At 38.3% G+C, this 14,194-nt stretch overlaps 1 protein-coding gene across 1 annotated transcript in view; it reads left to right on the top strand.

Moving 5' to 3' along the window:
• Positions 1–8,114: 8,114 nt before the first annotated feature.
• The window catches only part of LOC122084156 (E3 ubiquitin-protein ligase SIS3-like), a 30,747-nt gene continuing 24,667 nt past the window's right edge, over positions 8,115–14,194 (top strand). The window contains exon 1 of the mRNA XM_042652239.1: positions 8,115–8,265. Coding sequence (XP_042508173.1) covers positions 8,224–8,265 — 42 coding nt within the window. The 5' untranslated portion in view covers positions 8,115–8,223. The remainder of the gene's footprint in view (positions 8,266–14,194) is intronic.

The raw sequence follows: 14,194 nt of genomic DNA, 5'->3' as shown, positions 1-14,194 counted from the left end.
CTTCTTTATGGATCTGAGGAAGAAGTGGAGAGAGAGAGAGAGAAAGGATACGGTAAGACAAAAAGGGGGATAGTCCTAGGCCACGATAGGATTCAAAATTAACTCAATCATGGCCTAGGCCCACAACTTATATTAAAAATAGAATCCCAAACAACAAAAACAACAACAAAATAGCCTTATCCCAACTAAATGGGGTCGGCTACATGGATCCTTGCCTTCCAATCATCTATTCGAGGTCATACTAGATACAAGGCCTAAAATATGCATGTTTTTCTTCACCACTTCTCCTAAGGTCATTTTAAGTCTGCCCCTGGCTCTTCTGGTTCCTTCAATCTGAATCAAATCACTCATCCATACTGGATCATCCAAGGGCCTCCCCATTAAACATGGCCATGCCACCTCAAACAACTTTCTCGTAGCTTATCATGTATCAGAGCTACTCCCATATCAGCTCTAATATGTTCATTCCTTACTTTATCCTTTCTAGTGGTGCCACTCATCCATTTCAATATCCTCATCTCCACTACAATGAGTTTATCTATGTGATGCTTCTTAACTACCCAACACTCAGCACCATACACCATAGCTGCTGGTTGTATGACTGTCTTATAAAATTTTTCCTTTAGTTTTAAGGGAATACATCAATCACACAACACTCCGAACCTCTAAGTACTTTCTTTATTTATGATTGATCCCATAGACCTAAAATAATCACTTAGCGCCAATTACAAACCAAGTAAAAAACCAATAAAGTAAATAATCCTAACAATGAGTTAACTAGACTCATCACAAACTAACTCTAAGACTAACTTTATCGACATAACAAAGACTCCCACTCCCTCTCAGACTGCAACTCCCTCTCACGGTACACTTTAACACATCCCAATCCAAGTTTAACACATGGGGTAAAAAAAGCAATCCTGTTGCTAGCATGGTTTTAAGTATCGATGCGTATCGTGCCATATCGTCCGATACGTATCGGTATCGGTTGGCATCGGCACGATACATACCGATACACTACAGGGAATTTTGGGCCCTCTTGTGTATCGGCGTATCGGTAGTATCGTATCGTGCCGTACCGTATCGGTACCGATACGTACTATACTCTGCGATATGAACTTTTGAAAATATGAAAATTCCCGTGAGTATCGGTACGTATCGACTGTATCATACAGTATTGAACCGATACGTACAGATACGGTACGATACGGCTACTTAAGTGTGAATGTGTCTTTTGTTGTTTGAAACAAACACTTCAAACTCTCACCAACAGTTTTCTATATTTCTCTTCTTTCTTCCCCTTTGATTCACACACCTTTTTGGAGACTCAAATGGTAGATTGAAAGAAACATTATGGAAGTGAATGGTTCAAAGAAGGAGAAAAACATAGTCCAAGAAGAACCTTGAACTTGAAAGTTGAAAATTTTGAATAGTAAGTTCTTGAATGTTTACTCACTTTTTTCAACTTTAACCTTAGATTTTCAAGTTTTTTTACAAATCTAAGGTTCATCATACTTAGAATCACATTTTGTGCATCATTATTACATGAAATCATTAGATTTATAAGGATTTACACACTTTTTTCAAGAGAAAATGAGGGTTTCAATTTTTTTCAAATTTCTTACAGCTACTCATGCTCAATGGTTAAAAATGTTTAGATTTTTTATATGTTATGTAAAAACAAGTGTTCTACAACTTCCATGGAAAATTTTGATTTTTCTCAAAAAAATATATTTTCTTAATTTTTTTATTCCGAAATTAATTAAAAAAAAAAAGAAAAATCCCAAATTTTTTTTTAGAAAATTTAGTTCATTTAACTCTTAAAAATAATGTCATTACTTATAATTACTAAATACATGACTTCAAATGAAACCCACATTTTTTTCCCCAAAAAAGTGAGGGTTTCAAATTTTTTTTATTTCTTAGATCTACTCAAATATATTGGTCCGCATTTTGTTGATTTTTTACATGTTCTTTAAAAACATTTAATTCACAACTTCTATAAAAAAATTTAATTTTTCTAAATAGTTTGTATTTTTTATTTTATTTTTCAAAAATTAATTAAAAAATAAGAAAAATACTAAAAAAATACATTTTTTTTTTTATAAAATTCAGTTCATTTTAGTTTAAAAAAATATATATAATTTACTTGGCCAATGACCATGATGTAAAATTAGATGCACAATTTTTTCCAAAAAAAGTGTGCATTTCAAGTTTATGTAAATTTGAAAAAATACAAAAAAATCTTTTTTTTTCTTTGGATGCATCTCATTTTAGTTTCTAAAAAAATGCTATTATGTACTAAATACTAAATCAATAAATATGCATATTAAGATTCATTATGTATCTTTGTAGGAAGATGGACCCTAAAGAACGGACTAAGGATATTGGATGGGCTACAGCCAAAAAAGTACAAGGCAATAGGTTGTGTACAAAATGCAACTATTGTGATACTATCCATCTAGGAGGTGGAATTACCAGACATAAACAACATTTGGCTGGAGGATTTTCTAATGTTGCCAAATGTAACAAGTGCCCAGATGAAATAAGCAAAGCAATGAGGAATCACTTAAGGGGAAGTAGAGATAAAGTAAAGAAAGCTGTTGAAAAAGATGATAGATTGGTTGAGAATCTAAGGGATCATGAGGATTATGAAGGATCTGATATGGAGGCAGAGGATGAAGATCAACAGCTTGCACGAGCGATGCATATTTCAAGGGAGGAAGCAAAAGAAAAACAATAAATAGCAGAACAGCTGAGAAGAAGTCAATCTGTAGGACCTAGGCGTGGTGGCCCAATGATTTATGAACAAGGTTCTGGCTCTAGAAGTCGTCCAAGTGTAGATATTGGAGGCACTGTGAAGGGCATGTTTGACAAATTTGCCTCCAGTGGTAAAGGTAAGGGGAAAAGGAGCCCAAAAATTAGAGATATGAGAGATGCACCATATAAACATCATGATGAAGGGCAACAAAGGATTGAAGAGGCTTTCCAACCAAAAACATTGAGTAAGAAAATTGGAAAAGCAATCTCTAGGTGGTTCCAAAGTTCTATGATTCCACCTCACAAAACTAAAGATCCGTACTTCAAGGCTATGGTCAAGGAGATTTAGACATGTGGGAAAAATGTGAAGCCACCCACACCCCATGAAACTGTAGGGCCATACTTAGATCCTATTGTGAAAGAGGTGGATGAATACATTGAAGAGTTTAAATACAAGTGGCCTGAATATGGAGTGACCATCATGTGTGATGGGTGGAGTGGACCGACGAGGATGTCCATCATCAATTTTCTGATATATTGTGATGAGAAAACAATATTCCATAAGTCTTTCAACGTATCCTCAGATATCAAGGACTCAATGTATTTGTTTAAATTAATGGATGAAGTTGTTCAGGAAGTTGGGCCAGATTATGTTGTCCAGGTTGTGACTGATAATGCCTCCAATTTCAAAAAGGTTGGTACTTTACTTATGGTGAAGTATCCCACCTTATACTGGACACCTTGTGCAGCCCATTGTATTGATTTGATGTTCAAGGACATTGGTGAAATGAACAAAGTGCAGACATTGGTTTCTGATGCCAAGATGATCACCAATTTCATCTATAATCATAGTTGGGTGTTGGCATTGATGAGAAAGTACACAAAAGGTGACTTGGTGAGGCTCGCAGCAACAAGGTTTGCAACAAATTATATTGCACTTGATAGTATTCAAAAACGGAAGGAAGGGCTAGTTAAGTCATTCACCTCTAATGAGTGGTTCAGTAGTAGATATGCAACCACTGAAATTGGAAAAACTATTCAAGATCTAATCACCTCAACAAAGTTTTGGGAAAGGATATACCGATTTACTAAGATTATGCAACCACTATTTGTGATACTTAAAGTAGTTGATGGTGATAAGGCACAGACGATGGGAAATTTAGTGCATTGTATGGAAGTTGTCAAACAAAAGATAGAAGAGGAGAACCCAAAGTCATTTAAGGCATTTTTTAACATTATAAATCGTCGATGTCAAAGTGCAGTCTATTATTTGAATCCGGATCTACACTACAAGAACAATTTAAGGTTTAGGAAAGATTTGATGGAATCTTTGAAGGAAGTTATCAACAAGTTAGCTCCTAATATTGATTCGGCCAAAGATGCAGTCGAAGAGGTTAGTAGTCTACTAAACTTACATATTGAATCATTGATTAATATTTAATACATTGAGTGGCATATTAATATGTTAATACATGTATAGGTGAAGTACTTCCGAGAGGCCACTCAAAGGTTTGCTGATCATTTAGCTATCCGTGCTAGAGGGACACAACGCCCTGGTAATTTAGGCTTAATCAGCTATCCTTGTATTTCAAATTTATTTCAAACTCCTAATGTTGCAATTATCTTTGTACAGCTGATTGGTGGATGAACTATGGATGAAGCGCTCCAAGCTTGAGGCCAATCGCAATGAAAATACTATCATGCACGGCATCCTTAAGTGGTTGCAAACGTAACTGGAGTACGTTCAAATTGATACACACCAAACCTTGGAATCGTCTGAGTTATGAGAAGCTGGAGAAGCTAGTGTATATGCACTACAACATGAAATTGAAGATGAAATATTTAGAATTGGAGAAATCAGGGGATGATATTGATGTCAACCCAATTGACATCACCCACATACTCGACGAGGAAGATCCAGTTAGGGGATGGATTGAGGAGACTGAAAATGTTTTAGTGTTGGACAAATTATCTGAAGATCCACGAGAAACCACACCTGATCCCATTATAGATGACCTCATTAGAGATATAAATGAAGATTTTAAAAATATTGTTGATGATGAAACCCAAGCACCATCAGCTATGGAAGAGGATGATGATAGCTCCAATGATGACGATATTAGGTGGACCAGATCAGGTGCTACATATAGCGTAACTCAACCAGATAGTGATGATGATGATCAAGACAAGGATGGTGGTGCTGCTGCTGCTGATGATGATGATTATGATGATGGTAATGATGATGATGATGATGGTGGTGGTGGCAGTGGTGGTGGCAGTGGTGGTGATGGTGGTAGTGGTGGTGGCCAAACTTATGTACCAATACATTTCACAGAGGAGGCTGCATTTACACATGCAACCCAAGATAGTCATCATGGTGCTCGCACACAACCAAAGTCTTATAGTCGGAGGGGTAGGCGATCCCACAATCCGAGTGCTACCGATGCATTGATGAGTAGCATAGAGTCAATGTGCATTAGTTCAGATCTTGCTGGTTCCTCATCCAGACATGGATACCATGTATCTTCAGATGCATCTTCAGCCTATGGATATGGGACTTATACAGGACAATCATTTGCCAATCCAGAGTAGTACAGAAGTTCAGATCATGCTGGTTCCTCATCCGGACACGGACACGGACACCATGTACCTTCAGGTGCTTCTTCAGGCTATGGATATGGGACTTATGCAGGACCAACATTGGCCACTCCTGAGCAGTACAGAAGATTCTACAATGAATGGGAGACCCACTACCATAAATATTTCGACTGGGGTAAATATTGTGCCTATATTCGACAAGTGCAAAATATCATCGTAGTTGCTCCTATTGAAGAAGGTCCTAGCCAAGGATTTGAACCACCACGACACTCTTCAGGCCACTTATCACAGTGGCAATGGCAATGAGGAAAGAAAAAATTGTAAGAAACTCAAACCTCATCATTTTGAACATTTTCAACTCAATATATTTGTCTATCAATATGATACCCTCTACTTAAGTATTTATGCATTCTACATGTTATATATAGCTTTTTTTAACTTTTTTTTATGCAAAAGTGTATAAAAATGTGTTCCCTATCCATTTATGTGCGTATCTTTAGCGTATCTTAGCGTATCTTCAATACGATACGATACCCTCCGATACATATCTTAATTTTGACCGACCGATACGGCGACCGATACCGATACTTTNAAACTGTAAGAAACTCAAACCTCATCATTTTGAACATTTTCAACTCAATATATTTGTCTATCAATACGATACCCTCTACTTAAGTATTTATGCATTCTACATGTTATATATAGCTTTTTTTAACTGTTTTTTTATGCAAAAGTGTATAAAAATGTGTTCCCTGTCCATTTATGTGCGTATCTTTAGCGTATCTTAGCGTATCTCCGATACGATACGATACCCTCCGATACGTATCTTAATTTTGACCGACCAATACAGCGACTGATACCGATACTTTAATCCTTGATTATGACCCTCCCCAGACCCCGCAGTGGTGGGAACCTCGTGCACTGGGTACACCCTTTTTTTCGGCGATTGCCAGAGGGAACCCAATGATGGGGGCTCCAAATATGGAATCCAATTGAGGTCCAATAAGAACCCAATGCCTAAGCCCATGACTAGGCTGTGAACATCAGTGCTGATTCAGAACTTCTTTGCTGTAGGTTTGCTAGGGCTGATTGATGATTTTCTTACATGCATATGTATAGATTTCTCATTACGGACAAAAGAAGTCTCCTTTGTTAATTGTAAACATTGCACAAATAAACCTCCCATAGGAATTAAATCATAAAAGATGCCAATTATCTAATATGATCCATGTACTTGGTCCAGTCATAACTACCCAGCTAAAGTCCAAGCATTAAATGTTTCTTCCTAGCTTCATTCCCCCTCCTCACCACTCGGTCAGTGGTTCATCTGTTAGATTATTGATATCGAGAATTGTGGAGTTCCCTAATACAGCTTTATGAATTTCTTTGTTCACATTATGTTATGGATAGTGGAGTTTTTCCTCCCATCATTATGATTCAAAAGTTCTGATCAAGGGAACCTTGGAGGTAGTTAATTCTTTCTTCAGTAAGGGAGGTTTCTGAAATTGGTATGGCGTGAGAGAAGGAAATTTAGGTAGGATGGGCAAGCTCCTTGATGGCTGCACCTGCTGTAACCATCATCTTTCAGCTTCCATGGTTTGCTTGGTAGAGTTGTCATCATCACTGTGCGGTTTGTATTTCTTCTTCATTGTCTCTCGGGAATCCATTACATTTCTCTTGGATGAAGTTTTAATGTTTGAAATTTCGATTGGTGCGGGGGTGATTTAGGACCCTGGGGAAAGCAGAAATATTTCACCAACTTAGACAGGTTTTTCTCAGAAGTGCGGTAATTTTGCTAGATTTCACCCACAGGGGTCTTGTTATGGGACACTCACTTGGGTGATATGCAAAATTGCACCTAACATCAAACATCTGCCACATGGTAGCTCTGATGGGGCCGACATTTTCTGGACAGGTTGATCCAAGGTCCCATGTTCAAATGTCAAATTTTTAGCTCAATCCGAATTGGTTGGGTGGGAAAAGAAACCGTAAAAAAATTCCAATACTACAAAGAGGGGTGCATGGGACTATGGGGTGGTGCATGTACATACTTATGGGTGCGTGCCAAATTGTCAATACACGGGAGGGTAAATGATTGGATTTGGGGCTGAAATTTTACATGTGGCCAATCCAGACCTTGACCTGTCTATTAAATGGTTGGAATTGGCAGCATAATCTGGAAGTATGGGCATTTGCTGTCAGATGCCTTACCGAAACATCAACCACCATAGTGATCCTAACTTTTCCCCGGGAAAAGAGAGAACTTCGCTAATTCTGACATTTTGCTCGAAGTTTCAAACATTGTGAATTTTAACTGGAATTCATTTACTCTCTTTTATTGCCAGTTCTTTATTTTTAATATTGATGGCCGTCAATTCATGAATTGGCTTTTTTTTTTTTCAAATTAATTTATCACTTATTCTATGGTTTTTTCTGATTTTAACTTTTCATAATGTGTCAGTTCCAGTGATAAATTTTTGGCTCTTGATTATGGCAATTGTTGTTAGGGTTTCTGCCATTTATTTCGTGGCATAATGCTGTAATTTGTTTACTATATCTTGATTTTTTTGGGGTGAATAATTATGTCTTGATGTTGTTATGGTGGCTCTTGTAGCTCAATCAGAACTTGGTATCCTTCCTTTCCTTAGGAATTGTTGTTTTTTCCCAATGATTGACTGACAATTATTTAAACTGGCTGTAATTTATTGATACCCTTTCTCATTCGTTGATTCCCATCTGCTTTATTATTCTAAATGATCTGATTTGGTAAGTGTGCTTGTGTTCTAAAACAGTTCATCACCTTCGATATCTTAATCCTAATTGATAGTTTTTTTGGGTTAGTGGTTGGCGCGAAGGCAAGCACACATGCTACGTGCTCAACAAGGGATTCCAATTTCAGAATATGGCGTAAGTTGTAAAATTCCTTGGGTTGGATTTATTTAGTGCTATTGTGAAACTTCCCTTTTCTTGTTCCATTGTAGCTGAAAGTTTCTGTTTGTAAAATGAGTGAATGCTGTTACTAAACTATAATAACTTCATTGTTGTCCCAAACCTTAAAAGTTTCTCTCTTCTACCGCCTAGAAGGAAATATTTCTGTGATAAAATAATCTTTTGAAATTTCTAGACACCGCATTTATAAGTTTAAACTGTTGTATTACTACGTTATGGGGGCTTGAAGGCTGATGAGGTAAGCTAGGCTGAAGTAACAAACACTAGTGAACTTATTAGAAACCAGGCTCGCAGCGAACCAGAAAACTGAGAATATGGCAGAAACTAAATAGGATCAGAGCTAGCAAACCATATATCCTATGGATCTGAAACTAATATAGAATGGAGGTCTTGATGGTGTGAGTATATAAATTAAAATATCAAAGAATTATGATGGTTAGATCAAGAGAAACAAGCAAGAACAGAGAATCAGATATTTGAAACTTTGAAGACAATTAGAAATTTGAAGAAACACAAATGGCTGACTGGATGAATACCTGACTAGGGTCGAAGTAGAGGAGGAGTAGAGCAACATACTAAAAGTTGAAGACCATCTGAACATGGGTTAGGGAGATATGCAAGTCTGAAGTTCTGTTGTACAGAATGGACTGAACTGGGAGTCGCATGAAGGTAGGCTTTGAAAAAAATCTTGCTGGATGTCAAGGAAAGTAAAAGCAACAAAGGAACTGAGAAGAGAAACTAAAAAGAGGTTAGGAGTCACCACCATGAGAGTCTGTGGCTGAAGGTATATAGTTTACTGGAATTTCTGCTGAACATTGAGAAAGGAGAAGAAAATGAGATGATGATGATGAAGAGAAGAAGAATGATATGACTAAAGGCTTCACCACCTGTGGCTTGCGATTGGGTTTTACCACCATGGCAGTTGCAACTGAATCACCAAAGTGTACATACTCACACAGGAGCACAAATCATGTCCAAAGCCAAAATTGTGAGCAGCATATCCATCTCCTTTATTTATAACTTTTATTGGCCAGATTACAATAAAAGAAACTCTCCTTACTACTTGGCTGCCAATTAAACTCTAGAGTAGAAACTTAGGATGGAATCCTTCTAGAGGATTTATTGCTATTACATGCAAGGATCTATCTTAACCACCAAGTAACTCATTACATAGAATTAGAAACTAAGAAAAAAAAAAAAAAAAAACTACTAGAAGATATCCTCAGCTCCCAAACCTCCAATCCGCATGAGCTAGCTTCATGGGGCCCATCAAGCCATGCGCATGCTTGGGCTAATGTTGGCCCAGTCAAGGACCAGAACCAAAAACATAGCCTGGCTTATGGACCAGGTTCTGGCCTAGGACCTTGAGAGAAGTCTGCTGCTTTCTTATAATCTTATGCCTATGTATATACATCTTTACTGCATCAAAGGGTTTTATTCAATTATATACTACATTTTTTCATTATTTTTGTGAGTTAAAAATTTTAACTCTTAAAAAATCTTTGCTATTGCAACCTGTAGTTTAGAAAAGAGAAGAAAATGGACCTAGAAGTGAATAAATCCTAGGTTTTAGCAATAAAAAGTAACTACAGTTTTTGATAATTGCAGAAATTTCCATTTTATGAAACGGTTTACCGGGCTGCTTAGTTGACAGGAAAATTCTGGACCAGCACAAATATCTGCCATGTGGATCGTCAGATGGAGCTGAAATTTTGTGGACAAGTAGGCCCTAAGATCCCCTACTCAAATGTCAAGTTCCATCTCAAAAGAGTTGACCAAGTGGAAAATAAAGTGTTGAATAAAAGACTATTGGGAGCATGCATCCCAATACATGGGTGGGTGTATGATTGATTTTGAGTTAGAAATTTTAGACATGACTAGTCCAAATCCAAACTTTTCCTTAGATATCCGACGGTTGAAATTGTGATATCACCTTTCGATGTGGCACAACTAGGTGTGCAGTCCATAGGTTCCACAGTGGTCTATGTGGTCAAGGAAACCTTTTCCCTTTTATAATTAGTTATATATCATAAAAAGAAAGAGGGTTGTTTCTTTTACCATATAAGCTGTGTGATATAGCCATTTTTGCTCTGTGTATTCTATTTTCTACATGGACAGATGTTTGGTCTCTATTTTCTACTTAAAATAAAGAAGACTTAACAAAGACTGGTAAGGGCCTAAATGGTGACAGTAATAGTGAGTCTCTTGATCCAGTAACGTAACTGCAGACTTAGGTATGTATCTTGCTGCTACTTTGAAGTATCCGTGCTTTGATTGCAATGGATAATAAGGAAAAAAAGAGCATATGAAGCCAATTGTTGAAAAAATCATCCTTGAATCTCACCATAAAATTGTTAAGCACCTTTGGTATCGTTTTTTTCTTTTGGTAATACCTATGGTATCATGAGATCTGTAATTTGGACACAGGTTACATCCAAATTCAGGGTTCCTCTTTTCTTGTCAGCGCCATATCCACGCAAGTCAGTATTCAACTTCTTTCTCCCTACATTTTTTCCTTCTTTCACAACTCCACGGGGAGCTGATAGATGTTATGAGGAGAAGACAGATTAACATTGCTTGCATTCAGGAGACTAGATGGAAGGGTAATAAAGCCAAGATGTTGGATTATTTCAAACTTTGGTACTCGGTAGACCATAGTGGTTGAGGTGGAGTCGGCATAGTGGTGGATAAAGATCTATCCGATGATGGTGTGGATGTTAAAAGAGTAGGAGACGGGATCTTATCAATAAAGGTTGTGTTAGAGAAAGAGGTTGTCAACATTATAAGCGTGTATGCACCCCAAGTAGGGATGGATGAAAGTAGTAAGCTACAGTTTTGGGAGCACATGGATGATTTAATGCATGGTTTGGGGCCAGTGAAAAGATATTTTTGGGAGGGGGTTTGACGGACACGTTGGTAGGGATAGGAGAGGCTATGGAGAGGTTCATGGAGGATATGGATTTGGGGAGAGGAATGAGGAGGGGACCTCAATTCTAGACTTTGCTACTGCCTATGGCTTTTCCATTGCTAACATTTTCTTTGCCAAGAGAGATGAGCACTTGGTTACCGACAAAAGTGGGCTGCATGGCAACCAAATTGACTTCTTCCTCACAAGGTCTGATAGGTTATTGTGGAAGGATTATAAGGTTATTCCTAGAGAGAGCTTAACAACACAACATAGACTACTACCTTGGATATGTGCCTCAGTTTGCCGAAACGTATGCCAAGTAAAGCTGTTCACCCAAAGGTAAGGTGGTGGACATTGAATGGTGATTCCGTTGGGTTTTTTGCAGATAGACTGCTAGAGCAAGGGAAGTGGGAGTTCGAAGGAGACACCAACTCGATGTGGACAGATATGACGGATTGCATTAAGAAAGCTACTAAAGAGGTGCTGGGGATGTCAAAGGGTACTCGGCTGGCTCCTAGAAAGACTTGGTACTAGGATGAGGAAGTACAAGCAGCCATCAAGACTAAGAAGAATAGTTTTAAGGTTTGGCAAAGGACTGGGGATGTGGAAGATAAAGAGAAATATAAGGTGGCCAGAAATGAGGTTAGGAAGCTTGTGGGGAAAGCTCGAGTGGAGAAATAGGATGACTTGTACAACAAACTGGATACCAAGGAAGGGGAAAATTCTATCTATAAGATAGCCAATATACGGGGAAAAAAGGTGCAGAGATCTCGATCATGTTCGATGTGTTAAAAGTGAGGATGGTAGAGTGTTGATTAATGATGAAGATATTAACAGGAGATGGGGTGAGTATTTTTACGGGTTACTAATTGGAGACTACTCAAGTAGGAGTGGGTGATTATCCAACATGACAACATGTATTATAGATATGTTTGGAAGATAGGAGTGACAGAGGTTAAAGAAGCCTTGGGCAAGATGAAAGTAGGTAAGACACTAGGCTCAGATGAATTCCCAATTGAAGTGTGGAAGAGTGTAGAACTATGTGGGGTTTCCTGGCTTACCCAGTTGTTTAACAAGATAATGAGCATTGGAAAGATGCTTGATGACTGGAGAAGTATTGTTATACCAATCTACAAAAATAAAGGCGACATCCAGAGTTGCACCAATTATAGAAATTCATGAGTCATACCATGAAATTATGGGAGAAGGTTATTGAAGTCCACATAAAAAGAGAAACCAATATCTCAAGGAACCAATTCGGTTTTGTGCCTTGGTGATCCACGACGGAAGCAATTTACCTTCTTAAGAGGCTTATGGAAAAGTCTAGAACCTACAAGAAGAATCTCCATATGATCTTCATTGACATTGAAAAGGCATACAACAGAGTCCCCAGAGAGCTCATTTGGCATGTATTGGAGAAGAAAGGGGTGTCAAGTAAATATGTTGATATTATTAAAGACATGCATGAGGGCATGGTGATGAGTGTGAGAACCATGGGAGGTTAAGGCAATGAGTTTCCTATCAGTATTGGGTTACATTAGGGATCCGCTTTAAGTCCTTATCTGTTTACGCTTATTATGGATGACTTAACAAAGAACATTCAAGGAGAGGTTCCGTGGTGTATGTTTTTTGCCAATGATATTGTGCTAGTGGCTGAGACTGTGGCAGAGATCAACAATAGGTTGGACTTATGTAGATCTACCCTGGAATCTAGGGGGTCTTATGATTAGTAGAATAAAGACGGAGAATATGGTGTGTAACTTTAGCCACTCACGGACGGATAACGATGTAGTGAAACTTGAGTGGAGAGAGAGATCCCACAAAACAATTTTTTTTCAAATATTTGGGGTCAATCATAAACAAAGATGGTGAGATCGACGATGATATGTCTCACAAAATTAAAGTAGGATGGATGAAGTGGAGAGGTGCATCTGGAGTGTTGTGTGATCGATGTATACCTCTAAAGCTTTAAGGAAAATTCTATAGGACAGTTGTAAGACCGGCTGTGATGATGGGGCAGAACGTTGGGTAGTCAAGAAGCGTAACATAGATAAGTTGAGTGTTGTAGAGATGGGGATGTTGAGATGGATGTGGGGCAAAACTATGAGAGATAGAGTGAGGAATGGCCGAGTTAGAGCTGATTTGGGAGTTCCTCTGATTTAAGACAAGCTTAGGGAATGTCGCTTAAGGTGGTTTGGCCATGTTCAACGTAAACCTTTGAATGCTTTTGTAAGGAGGAGTGATCGGATCCAGATGGAAGGAGCTAAAAGAGCTAGGGGCAGACCTAAAATGACTATTGATGAGTTGGTAAGGAGAGACATGCAGAAGCTAGGCCTGGATCCTAGTATGACATCAAACAGAGCTGTTTGAAGGGCAAAGATCCATGTTGCCAATCGCATGTAACTGTGATGTCCCGGAGCTGGTGTGTTGCTATGTTTCTTTTCCCCTTTTCTTTCCTTTGCTTTATATCTCGCCCGGCCGCGGATCCATGTAGCCGAAACAATTAAGTTGGGAAAAGGCTTTGTTGTTGTTGTTGTTGCTCCATTACTTTTTATCTTCTTAACGAGATTGACAATCTTTGATTTGATCATGCAGTTGTTTTCATCAACCCAAGACATTGAGAGGGGGGGGGGAATCAGTGGTGCACAAAAAACGCACCCAACTCGTTCGTCTACTCAACTAACTCGTTGGCATTAGTAACACTCAGTTACAAGTCTCAACACGGTCACCCACTCAAGACATACACATAAAATACAATCAGCTTGCAACCACATGCATTCACAACCATGTGGCAGGTCTACCAAAAAATGTATCACAATCACACACACATACGGCTGTCACCACGGGGGCTATCATACATTCCATCCACGAACCATCTTGCATAGCACACTCATATATGCATACATCCACATAACCACAAGAGTACATAACTCAAAATTGCACATACCACACAAGGCAAGTCTATGTGGTTTGGTAGTG

The sequence above is a fragment of the Macadamia integrifolia genome, chromosome 7, assembly GCF_013358625.1.
Source record: "Macadamia integrifolia cultivar HAES 741 chromosome 7, SCU_Mint_v3, whole genome shotgun sequence".
Lineage (NCBI taxonomy): Eukaryota > Viridiplantae > Streptophyta > Magnoliopsida > Proteales > Proteaceae > Macadamia > Macadamia integrifolia.
This window is presented reverse-complemented; position numbering and strand designations above follow the sequence as displayed.